Source organism: Haemorhous mexicanus, chromosome 5 (genome assembly GCF_027477595.1).
Source record: "Haemorhous mexicanus isolate bHaeMex1 chromosome 5, bHaeMex1.pri, whole genome shotgun sequence".
Taxonomy (NCBI): Eukaryota; Metazoa; Chordata; class Aves; order Passeriformes; family Fringillidae; genus Haemorhous; species Haemorhous mexicanus.
This window is the reverse complement of record NC_082345.1, coordinates 28,110,554-28,127,912: the sequence shown is the minus strand read 5'-3', so window position 1 is coordinate 28,127,912 and position 17,359 is coordinate 28,110,554. Positions and strand designations below refer to the sequence as shown.

General features: G+C 38.2%; 1 protein-coding gene across 1 annotated transcript in view; it reads right to left on the bottom strand.

Annotated features, from left to right (window-relative positions):
* PLBD1 (phospholipase B domain containing 1) overlaps window positions 1–17,359 on the bottom strand; it is a 37,937-nt gene that overhangs the window by 13,113 nt on the left and 7,465 nt on the right. The window contains exons 3-6 of the mRNA XM_059846612.1: window positions 11,474–11,557; window positions 9,454–9,592; window positions 2,869–3,033; window positions 1,559–1,703 (exon numbers count right to left, since the gene is read on the bottom strand). Coding sequence (XP_059702595.1) covers window positions 1,559–1,703; window positions 2,869–3,033; window positions 9,454–9,592; window positions 11,474–11,557 — 533 coding nt within the window. The remainder of the gene's footprint in view (window positions 1–1,558; window positions 1,704–2,868; window positions 3,034–9,453; window positions 9,593–11,473; window positions 11,558–17,359) is intronic.

Below are 17,359 nucleotides of genomic sequence, written 5' to 3'. Positions count from 1 at the left end.
ACCAGTCTCATAAAACCATAATATTTTTATTTCCTTATACAAAGAATCCACAAAAGAGGACAACTGAAAGGCATCACCACAGACATCCACTAAAAATAAAATAATAAATGCTCTGTGTGGCTGATCATGATCCCCAGTTTTGAGTCTGTAGCACAATGCAGCATACAACAGTTGCTAAACAGAGCCACATTCTTGTCAAGGGTAGTGCTATCATCAGTATTTCAGCTGAGAGATATGAGAGCAAGAATAACCTCATGAACATTCACATGATGAACAGAGCTCAGAGACCTTTGCTTTGGACCAAATTATACAGGCCTGGCAAAATTCCTTGCAACAAGCAAGTGAAATTCCTCCAAGGCAATCATAAATAACCCAAGCTTTTGAAAGGCTGTACACTCAAGAGACATTCAGACTACCTCTACCCCCTTCCTCAAATTAAAAATCTCAGTTGTCAGAAAATGCTGCATTCCTGAGGAGGGTCAGACCCCCACAGAAAAAGGCTTGTTTTCAATGTGAAATGAATGCAACTGCTTTTCAAAACATTCTCCCAGTCAAGTCTCAGGAGCCCCTGCCATGAAGAACCCTTGCCCTTACTGGTAAGGCTTTATGGTAAGACATCATAACTCAACAAAGCACATTTTGAAATCAACAACTAACAAAATTTCATGAGAATGAGATAGTCTCCTATGGTACTTACTTCATTTAAAATGTTTTATGAAGATTCTTGACTGTTTAGGTATTTTTGAACTTGAAATTTCACCTCTAAAAACGTATGCAATGTCAGCTCTAAGAGGGAGTTACAGATTTCCTTTGGTTTTTCACGTTCCCATTTCTTGGTGCTATTCTGTACCAAGAGCACATATTTTGCTACTCAAACATTACTTGCCAAAAATTTCTAACATTTGGCCTAATATTCCCAAAAGAATATTTTTCTAAATATTTTGGCTGACTATATTACTAACACACCAAATAAGCATTAAAACATACTTTCCTCTGCAACAGCTTATAGAGAAGCTGGAAAAGGAAGATGTAGGGGGAAAGAAAATAAAACCCAAAAAACAACAAAACAACTGAAGGCTCCTGAACCCAACATCAAAGAAGCCGATACACTTTCAAACACAGCAAGTGTTTGATACTCAGTAATAATCCCATTACAGCACCAGTCACGTCACAGCGGTAAACAGAAGCGCTCAAAATTGCTGTTACCAAACACATGAATGCTACAGGCATGGTGAGGAGTTCAGCACTTGAGATGACTGCAGACTACACAAGCAGAATTCAAAGCAGCATGCTTGTTCCAGAGGTAAAATATTTAACCAGTACTATTCAAAGCACTGAAGGTGATTAATCAACAACAAAAGACAACAACAACAATATCATGTTCAAGACAGAAAATTCAAGCTGGCATTTTATCTTCTTGGTGGCTAAAAGTTCTAAGGTAGATTGAAGCCAGTGCTTGTTGAGTTACCATCCTTTTCACAGCCAGGACAGCTACAAGACAGTAAGGTGGTCCATGCCAAATTGAATATCTACATAGTTTTGGTTTTCTTGAGTTTACCTGGGTAACTACTGAATGAGACACGGCCGGTGCTGGTGTATGGATCAACTATATTGAAGTTCCAATGCTTATATATTCTCAGTGTGGCTGCATAAGTAAACCAGCTGGAATGGGCAAAATATATATTCTCATATCCAGGTAGAACCTGGAAAACAGAAGCAGAAAGATTAATAATTTCAAACCCCATGATATTCTGCATGTTTTCTCCTTGATAGAAACTGGGAGAACTACTTGTTATAAGTAGTTTGATTAATTGCCTTATTGAAGAAAGAGCAGATTCTTGTGCTTTTAGCTGTGTACTAAATGAATTTCTGAAACCTCTAGAAACAATTCTTGCCCGTGTTTTAAAATAAAAGATCGTGGGGTTATTTGGGATACCTACATCACATGGTATAGGTTTTCCCCCAGTTTCATTTGGAATTTTGCTGTTCACACATTCAAATCAGATCTTTTCAAACATATCCAATATCAATTTAAAACATGCTGTTTCTGTGAGAATTGCTCTGGTTCATTTTGAAGTGAAGCACAGAAGCAAATGCAAGTAAATTTAATTTGAAAAGGTAAATATATATATTGATGGTACATCTCTTCAAAGTATTTCCCTGGTTCTACAATTAGTTGTTAGCTCAGAAACCTCTTACTGTAGGCAAATGGTTCAGTTAATGTTTCTCAAATTAAGGTGAATATTGTTGCTCTGCGATACATTGAGTCTCTGGATGCTGATTAAATCTTCCTTAATAATTTTAACTGAAAAATGTAATTGCCAACATTATGCATCAGTCACTTCTCTTAAAACTGTGTTTTTTTCTGTCATCACTCCAACTGAAAAGCCATTCAAAGGTATCACTATTAACAGAAAACATCAGCCACTTGCATCCATTTGTTTTTATGTTAGCACTGTCCTTTATTTTAAATACTCCTTTTCCTTTTTTCCCCTGCCTATTTACCCAATGTATTTGTAGTCACTCACAACACCCCTTTTCAGACTTCACTTCTCTGGGTGAATGAGTTATTCTCATCCAGTCTCCTCTCCCTGGTAGTTCCTCATTCCCTAGAAGTTCTAGCAGCTTTTCAACACCCATCTCTGTGGTTTTGGTTTGGCTTGGTCTTTTCCCTCCTCTTGAACACAAGTGAGAAAAACTGGACTCAAAAATCCTATAGAGGCACAAATTACAACTGCACACATGCATCTTGATCGTTGGCAGAAGTCTCTTTATGCACACACAACATAAACAGGGAAGACTCCAGAAATGTAGACTCAAGACGCTGCAAATTAACAGAGTCACTGGAGATTAAGTTCTGGTGCTCACCTTGATCAGTGCAGAGCAGTGTCCCATGTCCCACTGGTATCTCCCATGGCCTCCTGAATCCACATTGCATTGGCCACCCCGTGCAGAATAATCAAATAATGCAGGAATAAGGTCCAACAGGTCTCCAACTGCATTCAGAAACTGGATATCAAAGTTGCTCAGTGGCTGAATAAAGGAGAAGATGACAAAAAACACTTTGAGACAGAAAAATATCAAGACAGCCTCAGTGGTTAGAATTTTTCTTTTGCTCCAGAAGGAAGCTCTTGCATGGTCTATGAAATGCCTGCTGACAAGGCCCAGATACTCACACTCGGTATGGCACCAGACACTGAGGAAACTTTCAGGATCTGGCCCTTGTAGTGGTATTACCAATGCTACAATTTCTGAGGCAAAAAGGAAGATGTAACTGTAACTCAAGAAACCTTAGTGTGCGTTTGCAAGCAGCATGCCAATCAGTCTGTTGTTAGGGATTAACTGAGATACAATTTAATTTTTTTGTTTTTCTAGATGTCTTTGGAGCATCTTCCACTAATGCTCTTGGGAGGTCTCAGATTTTTATAAACACTGCAATTAAAGACATCCTCAGAACTGAGGAGGAAGAAACAACTGAGGAAAAAAATGATAATAAATACCAATCAAATAGCTGAATAAGGAAAGTCAGTCAAAAGGCACTCTGCTATGTGCTTTAGAAAACTCCTTATGGTTGGAGGCAGCCAGGGTTAACTACACACAGCTGGTTGTGCAACATCCTCTTTAGAACCTTCTCTTACTTTGCCTCTTCAAAAATAAGAGTTTAATAGTGGTTTAACCTCAACCTTCAAATACCGTGTTCTAAATCTTTCCTGTTCTTGCTTTCACCATGCCTTTTGTTAAGGCAAGGCTTAAGAAAAAAGTCAGAACACACATCACTGTGGTGCTGTGAACAGTAATTTTATAATGCCACAAAATCATTTAGCAAAGAAACACATTACTTGCAATATAAATCACTGTTACTAAACCATACAGCTGACCTCTCTACAAACCCCAGTAAAGAGGGACAAGGAAAAAGGAAACAGTGTCAAATCCATTTACTTTTTATTCAGAGCAAAAGTAATTCTGAATGTTTTTTATATTGAATATATTAAATATAAAAATATTGAATTCTGAATTCTGCGTTATCCATCTGCTGCTTTGGGTGAAAGAATAATCAACAGAAAAACCAGAAACCATGTAAACTCCAGTCCATGTATCCCATAGGAAGGAATTAGACCTTCCCACAACGTTTACAGAAAAGAGAAATAAGCCATTCTGACAATTAAAACCATTCATGGCAGAAGGCCCCAAGAGCAGCTATAGTTTAAGGGAGAAATCCAAAACAAACTTTCATGTGTTACATTGTTTTAGTTCACCATGTTTTTGCTGTAAGGATCCAAACAGTGAGCAACATCAAGACACGTGTCTTTGGACAGTTTTAAGCAACTTAGAGGTATGAATCAGTTACAAAAGAGTCATAACTTCTATTTCATTGGAATCCATGCAGAGAGATTGGCACCATTTAAGCACCATTTTCCCCTATCCAGCTGCACTAAAAACCTACCACATAATAAGAAAAGTCCATTTTCCAATGTCTGATTCACACAGGCATCACTGTACAGTCCACCTGGAAGGGAGCAAACTGGCTTGCAAGAGATTGCTCCAGCAATCAAGATATTTTAATTGTACTTGACATCCATTTGCTACCACTCCATATTCTGCTTCATAAAACCTGCTTTCACTGTAATATCTACAGGTAGCTACATTGATACTGCTACAGCAATGGCCAGAATTGCCCATGTATTTTGAAAAAGTTTCACATTTCTGTGCTTTCTTATCGGTACTCCAAATCAAAACTTCTGTAACTATTCGTAAGTCCATTCAAATTAGAACAAAAGTGCCAAGCAATGAAGCTTTCAGAACAATAGGCACAGAAAAGTGCCCAGAGAGCAGGAGGAAAGACCCACTCAAAGCACAGGTTATGCAAATTCCTAAGGCACTGGGTGACATTAGGCTGCCAGATTTCAAAGCCAGCCAAAATATCAGAGATGCAAAAGATGGACTAAGTTGTTAAGCACCCCCTAGAGTTCTGATTTCATCCCCTTTTTGAGGGCCAAGCAAATTTTTTTCCAGTTTATTTCCAAAAATTCATTACTCTCCAGGTTTATTACCTGGTTTTGTGTTTAAGACTGTCTGATGTGACATCGCATAAGCACTGTGCTCCTCTGGAGTCTCAGTAAAACAATGCATTCAAACAGAAGACATAGGAATCTGCACCGCAGGCCCAATCTGGGAATTTCAGGAGTGGTCTGAAGCATCTGCCACAACACAGCTGAGAGCCCCAGTTATGGAAAAACTACAGCTGATTTCCAGGATATATGGGGAAATCTTCTCTATGAGGAGTTAATTCTTGTCCACTAGTAAGAATTAGACCCAAAAAACTGTATCATAACAATGTATGATATAGGGCATATTACAATTTTTTGTAATCACCTTTTCCCCATCTCACACAGCAACATCAGAAAAATTCCTTATATAAGTCATTTAGATCCTGAAGAATGAATGAACTAAACTGACAAGCAGAGAGGTGGTAAAGCCACATCTAAAGCCCTTTTGCTAGAATGTGTGCCGCCTTTAGGGTGCTGTCCTGAACAGCAAAACAAAAAAATCAATTTGAGTTTGAGTTACATCGAAGGAAGGGAGAAATAAACTTACAAAGGGCAGCAGAAAGGAGAGAACCAGCCCTAAAGGCTTGCCTACATGGGACATTAAAATAGGCAAGTTATTCTATAACAATTATTTTCTAGTAACTTCTGCAAGCCTGAGCACTCTGAGTACAAAATAAGGAAGTACAAATAGAGAACTATCCTGGAGTCATTCTAGTATTTAAAACTCTGACACCTCCTTATTCAAGAGTAATATCCCTGTGTAGACAAGCCCAAGATTAATCACAGTGTTGGAAGAGCATTAGGCAAATGAAAAGGCTTTATGTTCTTTGAGTGCCCCTCCCTCAGAAATTGTCTTGACAAAAGGGTTGGGTTTGTTTACTGGATATAAAATGTTGCTAAACCTGATGGAATGATGTCACATTTTAACACAAAAATTTATTCAAATTTTGACATCACTCTTAATGATACCTGTAAATATCAAATTCAAAATACGGAAGTTTACAATGTACATTGCCTTCATGCAGATCTTAATGGAAGAATCTACCTAAAACAGTCCTCAGGGCGACAGACTCCATGCAATAAAAACCCAAATACAAAGCATGTCCTTCAGAAAGAATAAAAACTACATATACTAGTGCTACTATCAAACCATTCAAAGCCCAAATTTCCTTTCTGCAGTAAGGCTCAGTTACTTGTGGTAGACACAATGGTTCTACAGTATTCAAGTAAAGCAATCTGAATTTTAGGAGAGAGCAGAAAAACAGAACATTTCAGAGTTACGTGCGTGCACATAACCCAGGCTCTCACTTAAGAAGTACCTGGCTCTGGTTTCAACTACCATGCTTAGTACTGGAAAATAGAATTAAAAACTTAAAAGCAGATTAGCGATGAAACAGCTTGTTTTTCATTCTCCTGAAAAGGAAATAGCTCTATACAACTTTGTCAGTTTCTCACTGTTACAATTCACAGACTTCGTAAACACAGTTACTTTTCTTCATCCGCTTTATCTCTCTTAGCGTATCCATGTCAACCAAACACCTTCTCAGGGTTCAGGAGAGCATCTTGTCTATGCATGATCATTCATGCTGCAGGCAAACATAAAAACCTTGAGACTCATCTCCTCTTCCCCTTCTCTTTCTCATGTCTCTGGTATTTTGGGAGTTAAGGGGAAAACCTTCCTAGCCTTTCTTCTACAGCATTTGCTCTTATTTTAAACTTAAGACAGTGGGAACAATTCTCTTCTACATATACAGAATAATATGTTGAATTTAGAAGTACACATAGCTTTCCCAACAGCAAGTAGAACATCAGGCAACAAAATACAGACTGTCACATGTTGAGTTTTGGCTTGGTTTTGTTTAGGGTTTTCTTTTGTTTTGTTTGAGCACAGGCAAAAAAAAAAAGGAAAATAAAAATGCCCCAACTCATACAAGAGGTATTTTTAATATTTCTGATGTTCATTACCACCACAAATTCAAACTATTGAACTACTAGAGATCAAAAGATAGACTTGTTCCTGAGGATGATAATCCAAAGACAATAAAAACATGGAAAGGATTCTTTTATTAATGAAACAAAATAGTATCTACTAAAGGAAAGAGGTAAGAAGAGACTTTCAAAGCACTGAGGAAAACGTGCAATAGAAATGATATTTGCTTTCAAAGCATACAGAATTTGTTACAGACACTTTCAGTATGAAATTTCTTTGATTGTTTTATTATGCAAATTGACTAACAGAAAAGTATTTGTTACTGGAGTTGCTGTCCAAAAAAAAAAAAAAAAAATCAGAACAATTCTGTTAATAGAACCAAAGTACAATACTTAAAAATAAGAAAAAAGTCATCTACTAGGTAAATTTATTTGCATTTTGGATGGTAGATTTCTTTAATCACAAGGAATAAGGAAGATACTGGTGGTGGTTTTGCTCATTTGGTTGGTTTGTGAGTTTAGTTGGGGCTTTTAAGTGCCAACAGTGTACAGAAGCAGAGTTGATTCTCAGATAAATGGATGTGTCAAAGCTAGAATACTAGCCAGAAGCTTTGCAGCTGCACCTGTTTTTATTGCCCATGTAAGCTCACAGCAACAGCCTTCAAGCTCTATTTCCTGAAGGAGATCCTAACAGCAATAAATATGCACGCACAGTGGTAGCCTAATCTCTCAAAAGTTACTTGAAAAGTATAATGGTATCCAACAAAATGAACTCCCTGTACTTTTACAGAACATTTTACAGAATGCCAGGTATCATTCTGATGCCAAGAAAAACTAAGGACCTAGCTGCAAGAGCAGCTGTCCAAAATGTACTCAAAGATAAGGACTGATGTTAACTTAGTGGCTGTGGCAAAGAGAGGAAACAGCCACACCATTTCCAGTAAGAAATACAAACACAGTGAACATTTTTGCTTTGAATAAAAGTATATGCATCTCAACATAGGAGATACTGTCCAAAGCTAAAATTGTGCCTGGCATGGAAAAGAGTCAAAATAAATCCCACCAACTGCTGTACGTACGTCCAGGAAAAGAAAAAAAATATTTCATGCATATAATTCAAGAACGGAGGACACATACATTTTAGCCTGAACCACACATCTGAACTTTCACCAAATGCACCGTTCTTATATAGACATACTAGTGAGATCCCTAAAGAGAGGATAAAAATTATTCAAATACTTCAGAGGTCAGTGCTTTTTATTATCAAATGCATAGTTAAATAAGCAAGCATCAGGGAACACACTTTGCAGGCAGGACATGCCTGTTACAAAGAACTAACTCAGACACAAACCACCACTTTTCCCTACATGAATCTAAAAGATTCTGAAGCAGCAAAAAAACCAAAAACCTGATGAGCTTGACAGGGCTCTTCAGATACGGGAGTTACAAAAGGATATTAGTGTGTTCTTTTCCTAGAAAGTCAAGGTTTCTAGTGTTTTCCCTTACAAACTTAGGTCCCTCAGGATGGATTATTATTACAAACAGTTGGGTTTTTTTCCAGTTTGATGGCTTCCCATTCATGAGAGCCCCAGAGTGACTTCCATGCAAGAAAGATGTACATTTTACTAAAATGCTACTGTTTACAATTCAGAACTCCCAACTTCTCAAAATTCTTGGTATGATTAACCTAGGTAAGAAGGTCAATGACAATTACTCAAGTCCTTCTTCTCACACTGAAAAAACTATTATATATTAGACTTTAGGACAGCATTGTAACTGCCATATCTCTACCAGAGTTAAAGGAGTTCTGCTATTACATACAAGCTGATCATCTGGAATACAATTCTAATTGAAATTAAAGAAAAACAAATGATGAAAAAACACAAAATAAAAAAAGCAACTAAACCATCCCCCAACAAAACCCCAAAGTCTATCCCATCTGACCTGACACAACATAGACCACATCTTTTGTAACCATATATTTTTGGGACTTAAAAAACAGAAAAGGAGAAGTAATTTAATAAAGTAAAACATACTCTAGGATAGAAGGGCTTTTAGGATTTGAAATCTAATGCTTGGAAAAAAGAATGAAAGCTTTAATTCATCCTGTTGCAGGTACTCTTTATTTCTAAAGGGTCATTTCCTTAATAACAATTGCAAAGTGACAGCAACAAGCACTTTAGAAGTGTCTGTCCTTCCAACATGGACACAAAAGCCACTCCCAACTTAATCACACATGAGTGCCCAGGGTTCCAAGCCCCTTGTGAAGAATCTCTGGTTACATGGGCCAAGCGCTCAGTCACATTATCTACACTGAACAGCCACTAAAGATTTTGCAGAATGGCATGGAGAATGCATACTTGCCACTAAGTATCCTATTTCTGGTTTTGATTTTTAAAAAGTGGATCCCCTTCTCTCATGTTTGTCCACTGACATCCCAGCCCCAGCTACTAAAGAAGAGGTGCAGTAGTCTTACTGATAGTTTGTGTAGTTTAGCCCACTCGAGGGCTCCCATGTACAGACCATCCAACTGTGCAATAATATAGCCAGCATGCCTCCAAAATGGGTCATCCTTATTATTTCTGATTTGTTGTCTTGTCCATTGATCTTGCTTCCTGCAGAAGAACAAACAAGTTGGGGTTTTCTTGGGTTTTCTTAAGAGTATAACTGATAATGCAGGGAAGGGACAAATACACTATGACCCAGATGGTCCAGTCTTACTAAAGATTTGAGGCAAATCACTTTGGAAAATCTTTGGAAATCCTGCAGATATAAGCATTATGTCCTCCAAGTGTAAATGTTCAGACTTAAGCAAAATACCCTACAATCATGTGCCTCTACCAGATTTTAGTGTCAAAGAAGGAACTGGACTTCATGTTTGGGGAGGATTTTGCTATAGCAGATTTAGTCAGTAAAGGGAAACAAGTATTTGACAGGTCGGATGAAACATTCCCTTTTAAATGTCTAAGAATAAAAACAGACTGACATTTGAAGAGCCTCCTTCTCTCCCCCAGGTTCAAGTGCAATGAATGCTTTTTGCTGGTGGTGCTCAAACATTGCCTGAGAACCACATCTTTGTTCCTCTGAGTAACAGGTGGGAGGCCAAACAACTGTATCCTGTGCCAGATCCAGTCAAGTGCCAAACTGCCCAGGTTTAGGGCATGAGGCAACACAAGTTAAACAGACCTTAGGGAAAGGGCCACCAACATTGTAAGGATCTCTCAGAATTCTCTCTTTTACTGTGCACAAAGAGCCACAAAAGAACCACAGGAAATGAGAATTGGATGCTGGCCTCTTCCATCCTCCTGTATCTATCCATCCAGCACTATGTAAAGTAGCAAAATAGAGAGGACAAACCTGTGAAGGAAGCAAACTCTTCCAGCAGCATATGGGTAAGAAAACCAACCAGAGTTAGCTTTCTAGAAACAACAAAATGCAAGAAGCATGTCCAAGGAAATAGGGATATGGTTGGAGCATTTAGGGCTAAGGACTTCCAAGACAACACAGCAATCCATATTGCCAAACTGCTATAAATTAAAGCAGTGATGCAGGAGTTGAGGATAGAGGCAATAGAAAAGCAACACAAGGCCACCTAGTATTGCCCCTCTTCATCCAGCAATGCATCTTGGGGAATACATCTGCTATGCCATGTCATTCTAGGAAAAAAAACATTGATACGGCAGCTATCCCATTTTTCTCATAAGGAGGAGCATAGCAATACTGAAAAATTATAGCAAGGGAGCACTACAATTCTTTGTTCTATGTTTTGGATAAAACCAATTAACTTTATATATGCACACCAGTAACAGTCAGATATTCAACCCCTTATGGAAAGGGCAAGATAAGGCAAAGATGGAAAAAAATAGTCCCCAATTTCACTTGAGTATTTGTAATGGAATAAAAACACAAGCCAAGGAGATTAAAATAATTGGTAATCACAGCTGAGTTTCCCACTACCTGGACTGGTTCTTCTCCTATTATAGTTTCCCCACCAGTGTAGCTGCATTATTCAAGCAGCTACACTTTTTTTTACTTTTGATTTTTACAGCTCAAGTGAAAAGTGAATCACAACATTTGTGATTAGAATCGAATTTACATTGGTGGTAGAATAAAATACTAACCTAACAGAAGAAGAAAAGGATACACAATGCTAACAAGATTAAGGTGCCAGGAGACCACTGTCCAGTGAAACATTGAAAATATCAACTTTTCAAAAAAGAATTTTATTACAATGACCTTCAGAATTCATTGCCATTTTCCCCACCCTTTGGCAGCAGTGGTTTTAAACATTTCTTGGAAAGAATCAGAATTAGGGAAGGGTATATGCACTTCTTCATGTATATTTAGAATTTCTTTTAATAATAATGCCATTCAATCAGAGGGAAAGGAAGCATGTTTCCCTCAGCCCACAAGGAAGAGAATAAAAAAGGCTGAAAATTCTGTCATCCTCCAACTCCAAGTCTTGATTGATTTATTTTTAGCAAATAAATACATACGCCATAAAATTCTGAACTCCTCTTCGAATGGTAGGAGTCTTAATTAGCTGTGGATACATATTTGCAGCATGGTCATACATTTGCCTGCAAGAACAAGAGTAACAGGAGTTATTCTTTTGCATCTTCTGTTTACCAACAAGTTAATTAACATGCCTTGACAGACAAGCAACACAGTCCACAAATAAGTTTTTCCTACTCACAGAAAACACTCCAATGCATGACAAATAGCAAAAGTAACACAAAAAGATTGCTAAAATGTGATTTAAAATAAATTACTTTGCCAATGTCTGCTCAAATTGCTGCACAATGGAAAAAAGATAAGCAAGAATGAGATTGAACTACATCATATAAACAACTGCATATTCAGGGAATATTCAAAGGCCAGAAGCATCTTGAAAGCATTATCACATTAATTTAAGCACAACAAAAATAGTTTTCTGGAGACCTATGCTATTTGGAATCAAAAGAACCACAGAGGCAAAGGTAAAATAATTTGCTGATTCAGTTCATTTCATTCTTCAGAGAGAGAATTTCAGCATGATATCTAGCATGTTTTACTTGCCAGTAACCATGTTCCTTTCTGTTTAAGCTAAGTATCTCCATTTTTAAGTGTGTATAAGATGATCCTACATGTTACCACAGAAACTCCCACTCATGGCAGCCCTAAATAGATTCAGCTTCATAGAGACCAAAATTCTTCTGGTTTTTTCTGTTGTTGAATTCAGTTGGCTGTTTTATACACATTAAGTATTAAAAACAAAAGTTGAAAGAGCTTTGTTGCTTGTTGGTTAGGGCTTTTTTGTTTGTTTTCTTGAAGTACTTCAAGATGAAATCAACCATTTAAAAAAATGCTCAGGAACCCAGAATGAAAGTCTCCCTTCCTTTTTAGCTGAAATGTAATTGTCTGATCCAAGCCAAAATAAAATTTCAACATTTCTCTTAATGTGAGTCAAACTTAACCAACATTTTTTTCAGTCACTGATTAAATTGGGGGAAAAAAAAGGGACATCAGCAGAGAATAATTTCACTGAAGTCTGGAGTTGATAGAGATAGAATTACATCCATCATCAGTACATTTATCTCCTACCAAGTGCTGAGAGAAAGAAAACAGCACCGAGAAACAGATACCAGCCTCAAGGAAAGCACATGCCAGCAGGGTAAAATTCCTGTAATAAAACTCATGAGAGCAGCTTTCTCTGGGAGGGATGCAAACAGGAGCTCTTCCCAGTTTCCCTCAGGGCATAATTAAAGAATACAGACAGAGATATTAAAATGGTTTGCTGATGACTAAAGAATCATCTATTGACCTTCTCCCCTCTTTCTGTCCCTTGCCCCATTCCCAGACAATTGAATGAACTTGATAGCATGATCCTGCTGCCTCTTATCTCAGCTCTGGTACCATTCTGACAATCAAATCTAATTGTCTCACACGTTCAGGCAAAACAGTAATCCAGCAAAAACGTGATTTGTTTTTATTTGTAGTTTGAATTAGGTTGTGGAAGGGAGATACTGGGACAAGAGGGGAGCGTTCAACAGCTTTGCACTATTACGTTTCTCACAAAACTGAAGCTCCAGAGACAATTTTAGTTCTAGAGTTTTCTGTCTCCCATGTACATAAAATATCATAATCTACTTCCAGAAGACTGCAAGAAAATTGGAGAAACAGATCAATATTCTCCACCCCTGCATATTGACAGAGAATTTGGCAGATAAAAATCCCAAGTAATTTTAGGAAGGGAACTAAAAACATACTCTATACTAGAAATCAGAGCTCTCATGTCACTAAAGAGGAGCAAATAGCACAGGTTGGTCCATCTGGCAGATGATAATTTAGGGATTAGAGCCAGATGAGGAAGATAAAATCCAGCTAGGATACTGGCCTAAAAACTGCCTAAGCCGGGACAAATGATCAGGCTTCCAACTCAACCATCAGCTCTACTCTCTGTTTTGCACTCAGGGGTTATGCAGATTCTACAGCAGTAGTATCTTTAAGCTGTCATGACTGATGTGGAGACTAGGTTAGGTTAGAAATGTGACTGAAAACACCTTCTTTAATGGTTTCACTCTTATTTGCTAACAGAGGACAAACAATTCCTGGAACTGATGGTTTTTTTAATGACCAAATTTATCAAGAATTTTTCCCCAAGTTGCTCTCTTCAGTTTTTTTTTTTTTTTTGCTTTAGCAAAACTTCTACATGCATGGCTTGTGTGTTTTGCAAGGCCATTATTCTCTGAATTAAACTGGATCACTACAGTAAGGCTTTGCAACTACATCTAAGGCCAAACACAAGGCAATTGTAAATCTGGGACAAGAATTCCAAAGCTAAAACCAGAAAAGCACAGTCCTCCTTCTTTAAATTAGCAAGGAAGATGACAGGACTCCGGTCAGCTGAGGCTATATGAGGAAAGAGTAAAATTAATGTTGCTTCAAATTTAAATACTGTTTTTAGGCACCTGGCATGTCCTATCTGGAACTGATTTAAAATAATGTCACAGATTCAGATGTGTTCTACTACTAAGTAAAGTCAGGCCTCTTTAACACTTCTCAGTTAGAAATGGGGAAAGGAAATTCATACCTAAGAAGGCCAGAGCAAGTACCTTGGCTAGATGATATGACTGGACTTTGCAGAAAGGTGAGAGATTTGGGATTAAAACAAGGGCTTGGATCCCCAGACACTACAGACACTAGGATTCAACTTATACAATGTCTAACTAGGCATTTTAAAAACACAAGGATACTCTCACACTCTGAATCAGGTGTCAACACTAGGAAGATGAAGCATGCTCTAGAGAAGACTTCCATTTCTGCCATCACTGGAAAACTGGTCTAACTATTGCTTTTTCTACCACTGACCTATACAGTTAGAGCTGAAATTAATTATGCCCCAGTAATCCAAGGTAAAACAGTTCCAGCATGTTTCATATTTTGATTTTTTAAAAAAATCTCATTATTTTGCAGACTGTTTACGTTCCTACTATAGGCAAGACATATACTTTTAAGAGAGATACTTTGTCACTCTTTTGCTTACATGTTAAAGGCCTAGCTGGGTCTGGAAACTCTCCTTTATGCCCCAAGAGTAATGTGAGGTCTGAGCTAGCTGAGAATTCCTGAAGGTCTCCAAGTTGCAGGTCAAGTTGGACCTCCTGCTCACCCAACAACTTCTGCAGGAAGCTGTACTTCAACATGGGTTCAGGCACCAACATTTCCATCCTATCAATGCACCACATCAGAGCTCTTCCTAGTAGGACTTCTAGGATTTCTGCAAAGAGCCACCCTGGGTCTGCTTCATGGAGTCTCTACCACATATGGATACAAGACAGCTGGAGACCATGGAGTTGTTCAGACTACAGGCAATCACGTACTAAAAAGCTCTTCAATTACCAAGCACACCCAATGTTTTCACATTGGAAGGCTGTGCCTGAACCATCTGAGGTGCTTGTACATATAAGTCACGTAAGGGTCTTCACTCCAGCAGCTAAGTGGCTGACAATGCAAATAAAGCCTTCCTCAAAGCTAAAAACACACCTACACTCTCCCTTCTTCTTACCAAGAACTTAAAGGGGAAGCGGAGCTGTGGACACCAACGTGCGCAAAAGTAGAACAAGAGCGTTTAGAGACACCTTAAAGTTGTGATGGTGCTAGAGTTTCCCTAAAACACGCTAAATGGGCCAAGCAGTCTGATGGGAATAGAGGAACTGACTGAGAAAGGCTGTTTCCCAGTTTTACTTCAAAAAACTTGTTTAACTGTCCCACAGATAGAACATCTGCCTGCCTGTTAATTAGGATTCTCTAAATTTCTAGGCAAGATGAAGGAGAAATGGAGTCCTGAGTGCAATCTTTACATCTGCAGACTTAGGCAGTTCTCATTTCTCCTGAAATTTAGGAAACTGCAAACACAGTCTATAAAAGGATTCATTAGTTGCAGTTTGGCAAATGAAAACCCACCAAGGTCATGCAGCTAAAACCTGAAGTAGTAGGTTCTCTGTCTTATCAAGGGTCAAGAGAGTATACCACTACTTAATCTCTATTCCTTACCTGAAACATTTTCAAAAGGTATTAGCTTCTGGAGAAGCATTCTTTATCCAAAATAGCTTCATCCAAACTGACAGAAAAAACTTGTTCGTAACACCCAGTGAGAAATACACTTGTACTGCAGGTACACATGGACAATGGGGCAAAGAAATGGCCAAAAAAATTAAATTCAGACAGTATGTATAATATTTGATACTTATTTTATTGATAGCAAGCATTTTCAGGTTTTGCACTTGCCAGGAGATTTCTTGGTGGATTTTCTCAAAAAGTATCCCCAGAAAAGGCAGACTTTGGCTACTTCTGGTTTTGGATCTTAAACCTACTCTTGCACTTAAACTCCTTTCAAACAGCTAAATTTCCCTTGTTGCTTAAAAGCCTAAGTCTCAAACCATACTTTTCCATATTAATACAAACCCTCAGCTTCACTTCTGTTCATTACTAGTTTGCTATATCCACTTCTTTACAAAGGGGCACTCAGTGCTGGAGCTGTTAGCCCTAGAGTAACAGCAGCCAGGGCTAGGAACCAACCTCAGTAAGCACATGACCTGCAGAAGGCAAAAGCCTTGAGCAGAACAACTTGGATAATTAATTTCTGTGAATCTTCACTTAGCATATATGGGGAAAAAAAAAAAAAGGGAGAAAACCTCCTTCCTCTAAAACTTAGCCTAGAATAAGACAGCAGATAAATCCCTGCAGTGCAGACACTGTTTCACCTTCAAACCACCTAAAAAGGAACAGACACACACTTAAGTTTCTTTCAAACCCAGGAAGACACATAAATCTACTGTGGAGGCAGAAGAGGAAAGGCTGTGAGTTGTTCCTACTACAGCACTACTTGCCATCTAATTGAGCTTAGCATGGACTGGGCTGCCTGTAGTATGACAAAAGTTTAATCACCTATTGATTAACACACCTAGGTAAAGCCTTAGGAAAAAAACCTGCTAGCATTCCCCAGATTCAGGGATAGTTTACATAAACTGGCCAAATAGTGCAAGGCAGTAATCTCTCATGCCAAATAATCCAACAACAGATGTCTCATGAGCTTAATTTCCTTTTCTGTCTGGAGTACAGGTTGTGTACGATGAACTTTAGGACTCCTTCACTCTCTCAGAAGTGTTTTGTTACTGACAAATATTACTTTATTGCATTTCCTTTATACACTTCCAGAGACCTAGGTGCCCCACCAGTAAAACCTACTAGAGAATCACATTATCATATGCCCAGAGAACTATCCATAAATATTAACTGATCTTAAAATATCTTACTAATTAAATGAATATAATCTTGTCCAGCAGCTATATCTGACAAATGTTCAGCAGACAACCTTCCCTTGCTGGCTTGTGCAACACAGCCTATGGATATTTATTTCAGTGTTCTGAAAGCAAAGCTGGTGAAGCCAAAATGTCAAGTCACAGCAGCCACCGCAAACTTCTCCCAGCATCAGAATTTTGGAATTTTTCTTTTCCTATGACTATGTTGATACAGCAAAAGATGGAGCTTGTTCAACAACAACCCACATGTCATGTTCTTAGCTGTATCACTAGCTATAGAGAATCATGGAATCTCTTAGAAGATTGGAAAAGATCCTTAAGATCATCAAGTCCAACCTAGCACCGTCATCTGATACGAGGGAGTACTTCATAGTATCATTCTGCCTTCCAATTTAGCCATGCAAAGAACAAAGTTTGGTTAATTTTTTTGGTTGGCTATTTTTTGGGGTTATAGATTTTTCTATTTGCTTTATTTTAGGAAAAAAACCCCTGCACTAGATTTGTAACAAGTACAAAATTCTCTCACTTTTCATAAAACTGTGCACTGTGGGGAAGGCTCAGTCCCTCGGGGCTTTCAGGAGA